The 18,591-nt window shown below is 40.4% G+C and overlaps 1 protein-coding gene across 1 annotated transcript in view; it reads left to right on the forward strand.

Moving 5' to 3' along the window:
* The first annotated feature begins 295 nt into the window (after positions 1 to 295).
* Positions 296 to 18,591, forward strand: part of nufip2 (nuclear FMR1 interacting protein 2) — a 29,723-nt gene continuing 11,427 nt past the window's right edge. The window contains exons 1-2 of the mRNA XM_043718403.2: positions 296 to 462; positions 9,447 to 11,159. Of these exons, the coding sequence (XP_043574338.1) occupies positions 312 to 462; positions 9,447 to 11,159 (1,864 nt within the window). The 5' untranslated portion in view covers positions 296 to 311. The remainder of the gene's footprint in view (positions 463 to 9,446; positions 11,160 to 18,591) is intronic.

Raw genomic sequence — 18,591 nt, forward strand, 5'->3', positions numbered from 1 at the left:
CCCCCGCGCCAACTCATCAAACAGTTGGGTCTCGCGTTCGCCACGAGACGGTCCAGGACGTTGGGGGCGGAGCGTAGAAGGCGGAGCAGGAAGGACCGTGTCGAATGTGCCGTTCGGAGTGGAGCGGTGCGCGTGTCGAGAGGGACAGAGTCAGAGAGTGAGTAGGAGAGGGAGGGGAAGGGCAGACCGGGTCGGGCGTGTCGAATCAGCTGCCGCCAGTTGGGTAAACGTAGGACGCAGGCGCAGTGCCACCTCCCCGTCTGTCTATCTGTCTCTGTTCGCCCTCCCCCACCCCCCTCCCTTCGCGTTCAATGGACGAAAAGTGCGGCCGCGAGCAGCCCTCAGCTCCCGCTCCTCTCACCAATGGAGACGCCCAACAGCAGCAGGCCGCCTGCGACTTAATCACCAAAGTAAGCGATGTCTCAGACGGTCAGAAAACGAAGAAAAAGAAGAAGAAAACAGGTGAGAGCCCAGTCCGAGATCTTATCAAACCGGTGTAAATGTTATTGACGGGGGATAGGTTATAAAAAAAATGTCGGTTGATGATGATGATGGTGGTGGGGAGGTGGGAGGTAGGTTTGCAGCCGTGGTTCCTGGTGACCTTGGTGCCTTTAGTTACACTCTTTAGGCCCCTGAAGGCCGGGCCGGATCTTAATTCCCCCCCCCCTCCCCCCGTCTCTTGATAGCCGTCTGTCTTTCTCTCCTCCTCCACGTTCCCCCTCTCTCTCTCTCTTCTGAGGGAATGAGGCGCGGGTGCCGCCGGTGGTGGTGGATGGTTGGAGCCTTTTTTACTTTCAAAAAGGCTTTGCCGGTGTGTGTTGGAGTGGGCAGGCCGCAGGCCCCGGCCTCCCGGCCCGTGGATGATGATGATGGTTGTGGTGGTGGTGGTGGCGGTGGTGGTGATGATGATGCCGGCTCACTGGAATGTTCTTCAGCTGCCATTTCCTGTCCGCCATGTTGGAGGAGACCCACACACAGTCTCTCCCTCTTTAGAGTTGAATGGTCATCTCCTTTTAAACAACAATTTCCCCGCCAGCTCAATGTACCTCTGGCAAACAGGAGGAGACTGCATTGTTGCTGGGTTCTTATTTTTGAAAGGGGAAACAGATTCTTTATAAACAGTTATCCCACTCTCCTGCACAGACACACACTAACTAGGAAAGACAGGGAGTGTTGCTAGCGGCCCCTTCCTCGCCTCGTCTATTTTTTCGCTCCAGCATTTGACTTTTTTTTTCTTTTTCTTTTGATCTTCTGGTCTTCAAGGGTGATCTCGCCCTCGACAGTTAACACCCTACAGATTCATCTCGAGGTTTCATGTTCGTCTCTCTATTTATTCTCTCTCTCTTTCCCCCCCCCCCCATTAGGGTTGGTTTCATAACGCGAACCATTACTTACATAATTTGCTCTTTTCCCTCCCCCGCCCGGAAAATATGTATTCGTGATTTTGTACTTTAATTTTTGAGATATTTTGGAAGAGTCCATTATTTGGCAGGTGCAGTGTTTGGCATAGACAGTTTGCAACGTGGGAAAGTATGTAAGCGGTCCAGTTACAATCGGGAGCATCGAACACTTTTCGTTTGGAGATCTTTATTTAATATTCTTAAAACATTTAATTTTTAGGGCAAAATTATTTCAGTTACGGTATATTGACAGGGCATTTGCAGAGTGAAACAGAATTTTGGGTCTCACCAGGGCCTACTTCAGGTAAAGAAAGCCTAGGCGCAAAATGCGTGGCATTCACAAAATAACCTGATGTGACTTGTTTCATTTACATTAAGAATCGAATTGCTTTGATTTCAGAAATCTTTCATGCGTTTTTGTCTTCAAATACATTTAATTCAATGTGTAGATCAGTCATATGTTTGTCATTAAGTGTAAGGTTGAACTATGTGCTAGATTCTTACAAGCACACTGGATTTAAATGAGCATACTGTATATTGTGTACAGGCATATTTTCAAAAATATGTGAAATGGTGGATATTCAGTAATGTCAGAAGCATTCCTACATATGTAGTTTGTCATAAGTGTTTGAATACTGGCAAATATGGATGTCAATGATTATTTTTAAACTTTACATTAACATTCAAGCTATCCAGGATACACACTATAATAATTTGTTGAGGACTTTGTCTTAATTCCAACTGCTTGTGATTGAGATCTGAGGGGTTGTTTATGTGAAGAAATGCCATTATATTTAAGCATTTACCATGGCTTGATGAGCTGTTTATATCTAGTTGTATATTTGTTCATTATTATAATTAACCTGTGTGAAAAGAGGTCTCCCAGCTAATTTCATAATTTTGAATTGTGTTAACATGCATATAACAGCCTTTCTGTTTCTTAAAGTAGGCTTTGTTCAGTTGTAATGTATTACTCCAAACTTTGCTATTCCTTTCCAAGTGGTTTGATATTATTGTAAGCAGGAAAATAAAATGCTTAATACAGTCCTTGTGTTTGAAAAGGCAAGGACTGATTCAGGCTAGTCAACATGCCTTTGTGCGTGGGATAGCATGTCTCTCAAACCTGATTTGAGTGTTTTAAAGAAGTAACAAAGAGGATTGATGAGGGCAGAGCGGTAGATATGATCTGTGTGGACTTGAGTAAAGGGTTTGACAAGGTTCCCCGTGGGAGACTGGTTAGCAAGGTTAGATCTCACAGAATACAGGGAGAACTCGCCATTTGGATACAGAACTGGCTCAAAGGTAGAAGACAGAGGGTGGTGGTGGAGGGTTGTTTTTCAGACTGGAGACCTGTGGCCGGTGGAGTGCCACAAGGATCGGTGCTGGGTCCACTATTTTTTATTACATATATAAATGATTTGTATGTGAGCATAAGAAGTATAGGTAGTAAGTTTGCAGATGACATCAAAATTGGATGTGTAGTGGATGGTGAAGAGGGTTACCTCAGATTACAACAGGATCTTAATCAGATGGGCCAATGGGCTAAGAAGTGGCAGATAGAGTTTAATTTAGAAAAATACGAGGTTCTGCATTTTGGGAAAGCAAATCTTAACAGGACTTATACACTTAATGGTAAGGTGCTAGGGAGTGTTACTGAACGAAGAGACCTTGGAGAGCAGGTTCATAGATCCTTGAAAATGGAGTCGCTGGTAGATAGAATATTGAAGAAGGCGTTTGGTATGCTTTTCTTTATTGGTCAGAGTATTGAGTACAGTAGTTGGGAGGTCATGTTGCAGCTCTACAGGACATTGGTTAGGCCACTGTTGGAATATTGCGTGCAATTCTGGACTCCTTCCTATTGGAAAGATGTTGTGAAACTTGAAAGGGTTCAGAAAAGACGTACAAGGATGTTGCCAGGGTTGGAGGATTTGAGCTATAGGGAGAGGTTGAATGGCTAGGGTTGTTTTCCTTGGAGTGTCAGAGGCTGAGGGGTGACCTTATATAGGTTTATAAAATCATGAGGGTCATGGATATGGTAAATAGACAAGGTCTCTTCCCTGGGGTCGTGGAGTCCAGAATTAGACTGCATAGGTTTAGGGTGATTTAGAGATGCCGGTGTTGGACTGGGGTGTACAAAATTAAAAATCACACAACACCAGGTTATAGTCCAACAGATTTAATTGGAAGCACACACCTGATGGAGTGTCACTCCGAAAGCTAGTGTGCTTCCAATTAAACCTTTTGGACAATAACCTGGTGTTGTGTGATTTTTAACTAGGTTTAGGGTGAGAGGGGAAAGATATAAAAGAGACCTAAGGGGGCAACCTTTTGACAAAGAGGGTGGTCTGTTTTTGGAATGAGTTGTCCGAGGAAGTGGTGAAGGCTAGTATGATTGCAATATTTAAAAGACATCTGGATGGGTATATGAATAGGAAGGGTTTGGATCGATATGGGCTGGTTCTGGATTAGTGGTGCTGGAAAAGCACAGCTGTTCAGGCGGTATCCCGAGGAGCAGTAAAATCGACGTTTCGGGCAAAAGCCCTTCATCAGGACCCTGTATTCCTGATGAAGGGCTTTTGCCTGAAATGTTGATTTTACTGCTCCTCGGATGCTGCTTGAACTGCTGGGATATGGGCTGGGTGTTGTCAGGTGGGACTAGATTGGGTTGGGATATCTGGTTGGTACGGACAAGTAGGACAAAAGGATCTGTTTCCGTGCTGTACTTTATGACTCTCTCAGCACCAGGGACCTGGGCAACTGTCTATGTGGAGTTTGCACATTCTCCCTGTGTTTGCGTGGATTTCCTCTGGGTGCTGCAGTTTCCTCTCACAATCCAAAGATGTGCAGGACAGGTGAATTGGTCATGCTAAATTGCCCATAGTGTTCAGGGATGTGTCGGTTAGGTGCATTAGTCAGGGATAAATGTAGAGTAGTAGGGAAATGGGTCTGGGTGGGTTACTCCTCGGCGGATCGGTGTGGACTTGTTGGGTCAAATGGCCTGTAGTGAGTCTATGATTTGTATGATCAAGTATAATGCAGAATATAGACAGATGCTTGATTTGCCTCTTAATTTGATTAAATTTGTCTTCAAAAAAACCACTTCTTCATTGCCTGCCCTGCTTCCATGGTTATGTCAGAGTCCGAGTGTCCCTGGAGAAAGAGCACGCGCTGTCCACAAACACCAACTTTCAGGGTCAGGTGGGTATGGCAGGGAGTGGTGTGCATTATCTTCCCCCTCCAACTCTATTTTGATTTAATCCCTGCCCTCCACTTCACTGTTTGATCACACAGCATTGCCCTCTGAGAAGGGCACTGCTTGTCACTGGCCACTTGGATGTTTCCTTTCTTCCTGGTGGTGGAAATTGAATAAAGATTTGTACACCTGTTGTCTTTCACTTTGTCTCACACCTGCATACAGAGAAAAAATTTGTAAAAAACCGCTTCTTGTTCAAAAAGTGGTGCAAATGACCTTCTCTAATTCTATCAGTGGGTTAGTAAAATTACAGTAAAGTTATTTAACACTGGTGAAAAACTCTTGAGCTGCTCTGAATTAGATGTAACTCTTGAGTTCATTGAGGGCAGTAAACAATCCAGAAAAAATTCCAGAATCTTCAGCTTGAAGTTTGCTCTTGCTTGGTTTGAAGTGGCAGTTTTATAAAAGTAATAGCTTTATTGTAGTAAAGTTATATAACTCAAGTGCAGCATTTTCTTGAAATAGAATGCGTTTATTCTGTTTTTAATTGAATTCCTTCTTTTGTAAATAATCTTCCCATTTAAAGGTAATTTGAATCTTTATTTGCTGTTTTGAGGCTTTCATAGTTCACTTGTGGAGCATCTCAACTCCATTTTACATTACAGGTCCAGCATAGAATCATGGAGTCATACAGCACAGAAACAAACCCTTTGGTCAACTTGTCTGTGCCGACCTGACATCCCCATTCTCACGTATTCCCATTTGCCAGTATTTTACCCATACTCTCTCAACCCTTCCTATTCATTAGCCCATCCAAATGCCTTTTAAATGTTGTGATTGTACCTGCCCCAATCAGCTCCTTAGCAGTTTGTTTCATACGTGCGCCACTTTCTGTGTGAAGAAGTTAGCCCATGGGTTCTTTTTAAATCTGTCCCCTCTCACCTTGACCAATGACTTTTTAAAAAAATTAGCCTTTTTTTTTCTAATCATCCTGTTCAGTGATGTAATTACACACCTCGAGCAGGTGTGGCTGGAACCTGGGGCTCTTAGTCCAGGTCTAGGGGCACTACCACTGTGCCACAAGGTAGATGAAAGTTTAATGAATAAAATGTTTCAAAGTTGCTCATTGATTTTGTTGGGTGATTTTAAATAGCATTCAAAGGAAAATTGATTTTTTTTTGCCATACTTCCCTAATATTGATCTGTTTGAAAATTTAGTTCATAATAGTTAGTCTTGAATTATTTTACCCATCATGAAAGGACAAGCATTCTCTTCATGCTGTGTAGCAAATTGCTGTCCACTTGTTTTGATGAAGCAATTCTGTTATCTGTTCCTTCTGAAAAGTTTTGTGATTGGTTAATTTTCTTGTACATGAGTTATATAACGAAGTCATTTGATTAGACTAATTTGGATTAGCAAACGTGTTTGACCTTTGAATAAAGGCAGGATAATGTGGATGCTGGAAATTTGAAATAAAAACAAATGGTCTGGAAGCATTTCTGGAGAGAGAAATAATCTTAAAGTTTTGAGTCCAATATGACTCTTCAGAACAGAGGTCATGGCAAGACTGTATTACATTGTAATTATACTAACCGTTTAATGCGTCATTGTTATGTTGCCTGTCTGTTTTATTTACATGCTATTACATGAGTTCACTTTCTTTTAAAGAAAATAGCACCAGGGAACCTTTTAAGTATTAAAACATAGATTTATTGAATCCCTACAGTGCAAGTAGAGGCCATTTGGCTCATCTTTTCTGTCTGCACCAAACCTCTGAGGAGCATCCCACCCTATCCCAATAACTTGATATTTACCATACTTAACCAACCTAATCTGTATATCTCTGAATACTACAGGGCAATTTTGCATGGCCAATCCAGCTAACCTGCTGTGGACTGTGGGAGAAAACTGGAGGACCCACAGGAAATTCTCTCAGACTCTGGGAGAATTGTGCAACTCCACATGGTCACCCAAGGTTGGAATTGAACCTGGGGGTCCCTGGTGCTCTGAGACAACAGTGTTAACCACTGAGCCACTCAGGAATGAAAAGGGCCTTGACCCTTGATTTAAAAGTCTGGTGCTGTATCGACTGAGCTATCCAGACTCCTTCCTGCATCGGTTGCTGACTTCAGAAAATACATGCTACTGCTCATATCGAGAGATTTGGTCTGTTTTAAAGTTTTCATGCTTGATTACACTGTGCACAAATACAGGGGAGCCTCGAATTTCCGAGCTAGATGGGCAGGCACTATTTCATTGGATAATTGCTTATTCGGTTAATTGATTTCCTCTGCGGCTCGGAGTTTTCCGTAAGGTCTGTTCCCTGTTCAGGAGTCTCTGCAAAAGCACACTACGGATGAGATCCTGCTCCCTCAACCCTGCACCCCTGTCCATCCTCACCCACCACCTGACCCCCGTCTGCTGCCTTTTTGGGGTGAGTCTCCAAATAGCATGCGTGTATACATGCACGCATGCACTGTTTTGACAGGTTCCACCTCTACCCTGTGCAGGACGATGTTGGAGAGATTATCTAGAGAAGGGGGAGTTTTAGGGTTCATTCATTTGGAGACGGTGCCTAGACTGTCCAGGACTATTCTCGGCAGCATTTCAGTGAGCTGAGTTCATTTTTTAATCATTGTACCTGCAAACAAAAGACGCTATCAGGGTTGAAACAGCTGTTTGACGTAATGTTTCTATCGGGACCTTGAGATCTCCTTCGGATAATTCGATGTTCGGATAATCGAGGTTCCTCTGAGCTTCATTTAAGTAGAAGAGATAAATATCAATTGATCATGTAGCAGATCATTGTAGGGGCAAAGATAGAATGTTCATTAACTTAACATATGTTTATTTTCAGTGTATTGCATAACAGAGGTCTCAAAGTCATAATTACTCAGCCAGCCTTTCCTTCCTGTTGAAGGCGCACTAATGTGGCAGTGAGAGAGCTTCATTCAACAACTGGTTCACACTGTACCTGATCAACTGTGTGACAGGAAGGGACAATATGTACCCTGTGTTTCACATACTCTTAAACTTGTGCACGACAGATTTTAAGTAGGAATGAATTTATGAAAATTACACATTCTGACCAAACCTTTGCTATTAGTGTCTCAATCTTTTATTGTTGAATTTTTCATTATGTACTCCACTCCCTGGAGAACCTGTAGTGCTCACTCAGAAATCCATCACAGTCTGAAGCTGCTGAGTGAGACAAGGATCTGTTGACGGCAAGTGGGAACAAATTATCAGCTGATAAATGGTGCATTGGAATTTACTTAGACTGCTAGATTTTGAACAGAAGCAGACTGTCTCAGATTGGGAGTTAACAATAAAATCTAAAGTTGGTGAGTGTTTTAAATGAAGGGGCAGTTTCCATTGGGCCCGAAGTGACGAGAGAGTTCTTTGCTGTTCCATAAAATTTTCCTAGATGTCAGCCCATGTCGACTCTTTGAATAAGACTGCTAAATTGTGTACTGAAAGCTTGCACCTATAAATGGCTGCACTTCCCTGTAAAATTGGTTTGGATAGTGTGAGCATTGCAGCTACTGGATAATAATATTTAACCTGTGATTCCAGTGTGCTCACCCAAAGATGAACAAATAGTGTAAGAAAATCCATTATCCAAAGTACTGTAAAGATAATTTACATTTGTGTGTCTTGAAAGGTATGCCATTGTGAAGGATCTAGATTCTTTATTACTAGATTGCATTCCATTTCCTTGTGTCCTATTGTTCAAATTTCTTTTAGAAAAAAATATAAACTTCTATACTGAAATTTTAATGAAAATATAATTGGGGAAATAGGATTTTAGTTAATCTGCATCTTCAAATCTTATAAAATGTTTCATTGCTAATTAATTATTTCTGAAGTATAGTTTTTTGCATGCACAACTATTAGCATGAAAATCAGTGGCCAGCTCGTGCAGCACTGAAATGTCAGCTTAGATTGTGCTTAACGTGATTTGAACATGTAACCTTCAATGATTACATTGCTGTAATTGATCCAAGCTGACCATGCTAGAGTTAAATGGTTAATATTAAAACAGCAGATTTCCTTCTGATTTCAATCTAGTTTCCCCTACTTTTAAATATTTCTTTCTCCAAATTCATATTGCCGAGATTTGTCCATATCAGTAATAGGCACATTTAAAGACAAGGTAATCTCTAATTTTAAATATCTCTGACACCTTGAGAGATACTCCGGAGAAGGTTAGTCTAGGGAGAATGGTACATGCATGTCAGACAGGAAAGACTTTCTCCTTAGTTTTGAAGAGCTAGAGTAGTGAATGTTCTTGTCAGTTGGTGTCATTCCTCATGCTGTGATATTTAATAGGGAACTTTAATTCTTGATTTTGTTCAGGAGACTGGTCTGACCTACAATGGGGAGGAAGTGATTCTTGTTAAATATTTTAAAATGTTCAAGAAGGAAATAGAATATTGGTCTCTGCAAATTCTTTGCCGTTTTGTAATGTTTTAAAGATTCCTCTTACTAAATAAGTCAAGTTCTTGGCCTTGTTGAACTAGTTTTCCTTGCTTTTCTACCTGCTCACGTCCTGATTGCTGTCCTATCTATTTCTCAACTTGTGCATTGAATGCAATTTCTATAGTTAAGATTTACCTGTTCATTTTTTTGAGGACAGTGTTGTTGGCTTATTGATCTTCTTTGTATTTTGAGTAATTACTCGAATGTCGTTCTTTATAACTGCTCCTTTATTGTTGCTTCTATACTAAAATGAAAAATTACCAATGTCCTACTGGACCGTAGGGCAGTTCTTGTGAGAAATAGAGATGCCTGGTAGTTGTTTAACCATTTTAAAAGAATAATAAAGATCTAACCTTTTGTCTCATTTCAGGTTTTGAAGAATTAAATGGTGATGCTGGATCAGAAGACGAGGTTGAATTTGCAGCAAGCCAGGAAACCGAAGAAGTAAATTTGATTTCTTCCAGCGCAACTAATGGCAGGAAGCAATTTTTAGACACTAATTTCAACCCCAGGCACACAACAAAAACTATCACCTATAACCGAGTGGGTAATAAAACAAAGAGTTATAATCACAAAAACAGTATGGACAAAAAAAATGACAAAGTCTTTGATAATAAATCTAGGGATAGCAGATCAATTGAAAAGAAGGAGGCATTGTCATTTCTCAATGGTGTTATAACTAGCAGCTCTGGGTACATTACAAATGGATTTTCTGTCAAGAATTCAGCCGACAATGATGGTAGTGGATCTGAGAGTGGTTACACCACACCGAAGAAACGTAAAGGCAGGAGGAATAGTGACAAAAGTATTGATAACTTAAATTTATTTCAAGACAAAATCATGCAGCACGAGGGGAACCCAAGTTCTCCAAAATTGGATCTTGAGAATGCCAAACTTGAGGTATCTGAGCAAAAGACAAATCGTCTAGAAAATGCTAAGCCCAGTGGAAGGTATGAACTCACAGCAGTTAGTCCAGTCACAGCTCGAGCGAAGATGGGAGCTGGTGAAACCCAACGGAAGAACTCTGATGGAAAACCTAGTGGTGGTAAAAAGTTTGAAGACCGGCCTAAATCAAAGGTAGCATCTGTAACTTCAAAGGAAGACTCTTGGACACTATTTAAGCCACCTCCAGTCTTCCCAGTGGACAACAGTAGTGCAAAAATTGTTCCCAAGATTAGTTATGCAAGTAAAGTTAAAGAGAACCTCAACAAATCACCCTCAAATCAGTCATTGGCTGTGGACACTCAGGCACAAGCTTCAGGTCGTTTGTCACAGGTTCCTATGTCTGCTGTGAAAGCTGTCACCTCATCTAGCTTCTCTAACGGTTTGGCTTCAGGAGTGACTGATGGGCATATTGCTGTTTCAGGAGTCCAGACAGTTACTGCTGCTAATACTGTAGTGCCTGCCTCCTCTGGGAGTGAGACTTCTGTGTCCCCTGATGGCTCAGACCCAATGGCCATGGAACAAAGAAAGCAGGGTCTCTTTTTCTACCCTTCAAATATGCAATCTGTGCTTCCTAGCACGAAGCCAGTTGAACTGCCGTCACAGACAACTCAACAAAACCTGGGGGATATTTTCCAGAACCAATGGGGATTATCTTTTATAAATGAGCCAAGTGCTGGCCCTGAGTTAGCCACTGCAAGATCTGTGGATAACCCACCTCTGGAGGTGACGTTTCAAGCTGAATGTGCTGCCTCTTTGGTTTCACAGGGTGCTGAACTGCTTTCAACAGGATCTGAAATTCCTGTGTTTCCAAAGGCTTATGAATTAGACAAACGGACTAGCCCTCAGGTTCTCAGCAGTGTCATGAAGACTGCCACAGTGGCTGCTGGTGTTTCTGCTGAGGGCATGTCCTTGCCTATGGAACCACATGTTAATGACCTGCAAAAGATGGCTGCTACAAGCCAAAGTGCAATAGTTTTTGTCCCAAAAGACTTTGGGAGTGAAACACCACAACAAGCCTCTTCTACCAATGCTTTGGTGCAGTCAGCCAAAGAAAACCCAAGGTACCACAGAGGCTTTGACAGAAAGGACAGCTTTGGGTCATTTGACTTGAAATCTGCTGTTATGTATCACACTAAAGGTAATATTTTAATGGAGCTTGCGCACACATTATTGCAGTGCAGGATCACAACACTAACAGGATATTTCCTAACCTTATTGAACTTTGAACAATCTTTCTTGGTAGAAGTTATCCTCTTACAATGTGAATTTCCATTTCTTGGTGTGACTGACTGTCATCTGATTGGGTATTTGTTTAGTCCTAATTGTATATCAAGCTGTAATGATCCTGGTAATTTAATGGGATGGAAGATATTTCTTCCATCATTTAAATTGTTTGTTTTAAATTGATTTGCTTTTATCTAAATTATTTCTAGCATTGCTGAAATTAATTCTTTGCACAAGAGCTAGGTTTTTGGCCAGGCCAGCATTTAAGTGGCAGTGAGTTAACTTCAATATAATTGTGACCTACAAGGCTATTTTAGAGACAGTTGAGTCATCTGCAGTGCTGTGTATGAAGTCACAGGTACCCAGTCACTATTGTTGATGAGACCAGGCTATGAAGCCAGCTTTTAATTCAATTTATTTATTTACCTCATTAAAAATGTCTCAAATATTCTGCTATACTTTGAACCCATGCTTCTGGATTGCTTCTCCGGTAACTTAGTCATTTTACTCTTCAATCCTCTTCCACCATTTAAATTTTGGTTTTGCTTTCACTTGATTTGGTTTTATCTAACTTTTGACACTGCTAAACATAATGTATGGAATGCCCAAAGAATAGGTCGAGGGGCTTTTCTTCAAGCCTGCTGTTCGGCCTTGATTTGTTAGACCTTGTATGCTTTGTAGGTAGAGTATATGCACATGTAACATTGCTACGATATATAGATTAAAACAACCTAAAGTTAAAGCAGTTCGCCATCAGTTTTAGAAATGGGTTAATGAAGGTCACCCCACCCGCCCTCCACGTCCTCACTTCACCTCAAGATTATACTCCAAATGTCATTCCCACAACCCTCCTAGTGAGATCAATAAGTTAGCACTATCTTTGAGTTGCACTTTTGGTCCGTTTGAGGTGGTGTATTTCCCACCAAGACTTTGAAATGCCCATGTATTTGAAATGCAATTGTAGAAAGACAAGCCTCTGCTTGTGACTGAGTTTCAATGAGTAAGCAACAAGTTGCATGGATTTGGACCTTTTCAATGTAATTAAGCACCCTAAGGTATTTTGAGTGTTAGTGCGTGACTATCAATACTCATTTCTATGTTTGATAGGTTTGATAAGGGATTTAATTCTCCATCCTAAAGAAGGAAAATGTAGCGCAATATGGGTAGGGAATTTCACAGCTGAAGGTACAGCAGTCTGTAAGTGAAACAATTATATTCTGGAACATTCAAGAGACCAAAATTGAAACAATGCAATGATCTGGGAGGACTGTAGGATTTCAGTAAACTAGCGATACTGTGTATATACCCACATATAGGTTTAATCTCATGTATACGTCAATCTCTTATTTTGGCCAAAAGTTCCTTATTTTCCATATATCGTGTGTATAAGTTGACCCTACTATATTGCATTTCAACCTCTTATAAAGAAAATTGCATTTTCACAATAACCCATTTAAACAAAATCTCATTCATTCATATTTGTACTCTACTCGCCGCGCTGTATTTACTATATTGCGTCTCCATTCATTCATTCATTCGTTCATAACTCACTGCATTTGGTTTATTACAGCACGTTTTGATTCATTCATTCAGCCCAATACTAAGTCTATCGGTACCTATTGGATGCTGTTCACTATACATCCAAAAGTTAATATCATTAAAAAGTTAACCATTTTAATTGTGCCATTATATCTGATTAAAAGCGAGGTACATTGGCTGCGTACTGGTATATCTTTAATTCTTTGAAAAGTTTGTTAATGTTGTTGAGGTTTATGATATGAGAGTAAATGGGAGGGGAATAGAAGAATTTGGTGTGAAAGTTCAAGACACTTACACATTCAGAATTTAAGGTTTCATTTTAAGTGTGCCATTATACCAGGCCATGACTATATTGAGCAGTGTGATTTTGAAGGATTTCAATGAATCTTTGACATGTTAAATTTTTGTGCCAGTCTCTTGCTTTAACTGTTAATTATCTTTATCGTTAAACATTGTTTTCTTCTTTGCTTGGGGTTAGTTGAGTGATCAAATCAACCTTTGCCAATAATACGGTATTTCGAACTGCAGCATGAATTTCAGCCCCTCAAAACCAGTGCCTGTGTATTAGTCGACCCTCAAAATTGATCCTTTAAAAGTAATCTTAAAAATTCAACATACACACGAGTATATGTGGTATTTGAAAATAGTGGTGATAGTTCTAAAACTCAGGCATTGCTTGAGCAGAAGCCAACACGTGCATAAAGATAGTGTTTTGAATTATCTCAATTCTGAGGAGTGTAGGCAAACCTAATAGTTATTAAAGCCATGTGAGAGGATTTTGCCTACAAATTAGTTCTAGCAAGGATGGAGTTAGACGATGTTATGAAGGTGACCTCAGGTGATATTGATGTAGAAGTAAAGTGTAGCCATGAAAAGGAAAGCTGCAATCGCTGAGTCTCTACTTTGACAGGAAAGAGGAGGGTAGAACAAGAAAAGTAGAATGTCATCCATCTGGATGACAGGTATTGAAACAGAAATTTATACTCAACCATGTCAAATGAATTCTATTTGGAGAGATTCAAACAAGCTCATTTAAAGATAGACAAGATTTTAGAAGGAGGCCAACTGTTTAAGGATTTTGGAGAGGGAATGGTATGGAGCTGGTTTTCTAAGGACAGAGGAATTAACAAATTTTTGCAATCTTTGACAGTAGAGACTATTGGAGAGAACGTTTAAGTTGGGTAACATGAGAGCCAGAAAGGGAAGTTTTTTGTGGGAATTGGCTATTGTGAGTGAGGTGGGTCTCATCAAAATGAATTCTGATAGGAGAGAAACTACAGATCCAAATTCAGGGTTAAAGAAAGTTGGGGCAAAGTGCAAAATGACAAGCAACATATTTTTATCTTTCTTGATGACACTTAAATTTCTTATTTTTCCCAACGATGCTCTTAAGTGACTAATGGTGAATGATCATGCCTGTACCTCTCCAAAAGGGTGAAGATGAGTATTGCAGACATGGTGGAGAGCTGCTGTAGTGATGTATGATGGATTACATGCCTACGTTTGATATTTGGGAATTGGAAAGTGTGCAGCCAGTGACCTGAATGAGACTTTCTCCCCATCCAGATTCAAAGAATTGAGCTTGAAAGGGAAATGTGGTCAGACCACAATACAAGACAATGTCCAGAGATTGCCTCATCAATAATAGTCATGTTATGGATAATGTAGGTATGCAAGATGACAATTGAAATGCTTGGTTGTGTATGCATGTAAGAAAGTTCAAACAAAGGGCAGTATTTAGGAAAAAAAGACCATTGAATTAAAAGGAGAGAAAGCCAAATGAATTGAGATATAACGTTAAATCTCCTGAGGATGACAATTTGCTTAGTACAGTGAGAATGTCCAAGTATACCAATTGCAATTGATAAATGTAATCTGATCAAGCTTTGATTTGTCCCTGCTTTTGAATTGTACTAAATTTAAGTAGCTTGGATTGGTTATTAAATAAAAGTTGAGCTCTGTGTAGCTGTTTTGTAGTAGCCTAGTGGAATAGTGAGTTCAAATATTAGAATGTGAAAGTGTCAACTAATCCTGAATAGCAAAAATCCAAATGACTGCAAGGTGATAGTTAAAAATAAAATATGTGCAGTTGCTAGAATGTACCAATTCCAAGTGAAACTCAACAGGATCAAATAGAGTTGGTTTTGAATCATCTAAACATCAAATAAGAACATTTGAATTTAGACAAAAAAGACTTTGGCCCTTTCAGTCTGCTATGTCATTCATTGAGATCATGGTTGTAAGGTAGGGGAATCAATCTGTCTTCACCTTTAAAAATATTCAGTGACCTGCTGCATTAATGGATTTCAAATGAATGGTTTTGGACTGCGTGGAATTTGAGGGATCAAAGGAAATCTTCTTAGCTGCCCCCAGTCATTAGCTGCTGTGGCTTTATGCTATTAATGTCTACCTCCGAACTGAAGAAAGATGTAATTACGAAATGGTCTGCAAAGTTTATAAATGGCTTTCCATGTATTAATACTTTGCAAGTAATTATTGTGGTGGGGACTTTTTTGGAATACAGATTGTGCATAAAATCTTATGTTCATTTTTGGTGAAGAATATTTGAATGTAATCACCCATGCCTCCAAAGATTGCTTTGTCTTCCTAGCACTGTAATTGCAAAATACAGTAGAATTGTGCAAATGTTCTGTAAATGACTGAAGAAAGGAAGAAGTGAATTTTCAGGACAGAGAGAATGGCATCCAGTTGTTCCAGCAAGGTTGCCTTTCCTGCCATTTTCCATCTGTCAGAATAGGATACAAGAAATATTGAAACCTGTCATTGTCAAATATTACAATGCTTGGTGTGTTTTTCCACCTGCCACACAACTAGTTTCAGTGGGATGCTGCTCAACTGACATCAGTGGCGAGATTGACAATCAGTTAGGGCAGTGTCATTAATTAGCTTGATTTGGGAGGCATTCTGGCTGAGAAACATCAAGTGGTTAGCATTGCTGCCTCACAGCACTAGGGTCCCAGGTTCGATTCCAGCCTCTGGCGACTGTGTGGAGTTTGTACATTCTCCCTGAGTCTGCGTGGGTCTCCTCCGGGTGCTCTGGTTTCCTCCCACAGTCCAAAGATGTGCAAGTTAGGTGAATTGGCCATGCTAAATTGTCCATAGTGCTAGGTGCATTAGTCAGAGGGAAATGGGTCTGAGTGGGTTACTCTTCGGAGGGTTGGGGTGGACAAGTTAGGCCGAAGGGCCTGTTTCCGCACTGTAGGGAACCTAATCTAATCTAATCATGTCAAGCCAGCAGTGGCTAAAGTAAACTGAAAATTCATACGTCTCTCTAATAAATTGCAATGTCAAAGGTTTAAGAAAATAGTATTTTATATTGGACGTTTCTCCCAAATGTGCCCATGCTTACAACTTGGTAGGAGAAATAAAGCTGGATTTTTGTGATCTTAATAGTATCGCAAGCAAAAAAAGTTATATTTGGAAGTATGTCCTTGTGTTCAAGAAATCGGTCTTGATTGACCGGAGGAATCTACTATAGTTTCAGATTCATGCAAAGCCGTGTTCATCCTGCGTGGCATTTAAAGTCCACGTGCCTCTGGTGCCTCCTACAGGCAATGCAGTAAACCGGTATAATTTGTGGTCCTTTGCACTACTGAGATGCCTTTGAGAAAAAGTAGTCTTTCACAGAATTGAGTGTATTCTGCATACATTGCAGCAAAATTTTGAAGAATTAGGTTGATTTAGTTATTGCTGCAGGGCTTTGAATAATTTAATATGTCTTACTTTGCAATACTTTCATCTGCCATACAGTCAACCTCAGCTAAAGTAAAAATATGGAGTACAAAGTATACATCAAAAATGCAGAAACCTCTGAGGCTTGATTTTTGTCCTGCTTTTAAATTCAACTGTTAGCCAGAAAGAACTAATCATATATTGCAGTGTTTATGTAGGAATTCCACAGCATGCTCTTAGATTTGTGGGTTTGAATTTTTTTGCTGAGTTGATTTTAGGATTTTAATTCTTATAATAAAAGGTAGAAATGGTTAATGTAGCTTGTTTGGAAAAAAATAGTTTTGTGCACCTTTTCATTTCTAGCACTTATCCTATTATTGAGAATGTAGTTGAGTATTGCAGGTGACAGAATCACTAATTCATCCTAAGTAAGTATACTTGTTTTTGTGCCCAATCAATATGAATGCTATTTAATGTAACAGTGGGATTTTGATGTTTGGCACCCACATTTACTATCTGATGGTCAAAAATGAAAATAAATTTTCCCATGTGGAGAATCAAAGGTCTCGCCTCACTAAATTCAACTTGGGATATGGATATTAGGAATTGGGCCTTGAGGCCTGAATGGGACACTCCAGTTTAGAATACTACATTGCATTCTACATAATGCCAACATTACACAAGTATGCAAATACCAATTTCTCACCCATAGAAATCAAGTGCTATATCAAGTAGAGGGAAATAATTTATATTATTTGTGTTCTCAGTTTGAGAAAACAAAAGCTAATTAGCCTGGATGAAGGAACTTCAGGAATAGTTGACTGCATAATCAGTAATTTAAACATGTTTGACTTAAGATGTGGAACAGCATCTTTAAAGATGTATTAGTTTGATTTCCAGTTATAAGCAGAGCTCCATTTTATATAACTCAATCTGGTCTTGTGGCACAGTGGTAGCGGCACTTCCTTTGAGGCAGGAGGTCTGAATTCAAAGACCGCCTGACCCACTGTTCTGTTAATTGCTATGACATGTCTGAGTAGGTTGATTTTTTTTTAAATAAAAGGTTTTGTGCTCTTTTGAAGGGGCTGAGCATCTTATCAGTGCATCCAGGAGTTCAGCTACACCTGCAACCTCCTTGATCTTCTGCGTTTCTTTTATTTATTCATTTTGAGAGATGTGGGCATCGCTGGCTGGCCAGAATTTATTGCCCATCCCTAGTTGTCCTTGAAGGTGATAGTGAGCTGCTGCCTTGAACTGATGCGGTCCACCTGCTGTGGGTTGACCCACAATGCCATTAGGGAGGGAATTCCAGAATTTGACTCAGTGACAAGAAGCACTGATCTATTTCCAAGTCAGGGTGGTGAGTGGCATGGAGGGGAATTTGAAGATGGTGATGTTCCCAAATATCTGCTGCCCTTGTTCTCCTAGATGAAGGTGTCGTGGGTTTGGTAGTTGCTGTCTAAGGATCTTTGAGTTTGTATAGTGTGTCTTGTAGATAATGCAAACTGTTCCTATTGTGTGTCAGTAGTGGAGGGAGTGAATGCTTGTGGATGCAGTGCCAGTCAAGTGGGCTGCTTTGTCCTGGATGGTGTCCAGTTTCTTGAGTTTTGATGGAGCTGCATTTGTTCAGACAAGGGAGGAGTATTTCACCACACTCCTGACTTGGACCCTGTAGATGGTGGACAGGCTTTCGGGAGTCAGGAGGTAACTTACAAGTTGCAGTTTTCAGAGCCTCTGACCTGCTTTTGTAGCTACTCTGTTTGTGGTGAGTCCAGTTGAGTTTCTGATCAATGATAGTTCCAAGGATGTTAGTGTGGGATTCAATGATGGTTACACCATTGAATGTCAAGGGCTGGTGGTTAGATTGTCTCTTATTGATGATGGTCACAGCTTGGTATTTGTGTGGTGCAAACGTTACTTGTCAGCCCAAGTCTGGATATTGTCCAGATCTTGTTGCATTTGGACATGTACTGCTTCAGTGTATGAGGAATCACGAATGGTGCTGATTCTCTGTGCAAAATGCAAATTCAGTGTGTTCAGCTAAAACAGGAATACAATCAGTTCTGCAAACCTTGAAACTTAGTTTGAATCAGGCTATTGTAGTCAGAGTCTTG

The sequence above is a fragment of the Chiloscyllium plagiosum genome, unplaced genomic scaffold (genome assembly GCF_037043375.1).
Source record: "Chiloscyllium plagiosum isolate Xiang-an unplaced genomic scaffold, Cpla_swu_hap1 HiC_scaffold_31, whole genome shotgun sequence".
NCBI lineage: Eukaryota > Metazoa > Chordata > Chondrichthyes > Orectolobiformes > Hemiscylliidae > Chiloscyllium > Chiloscyllium plagiosum.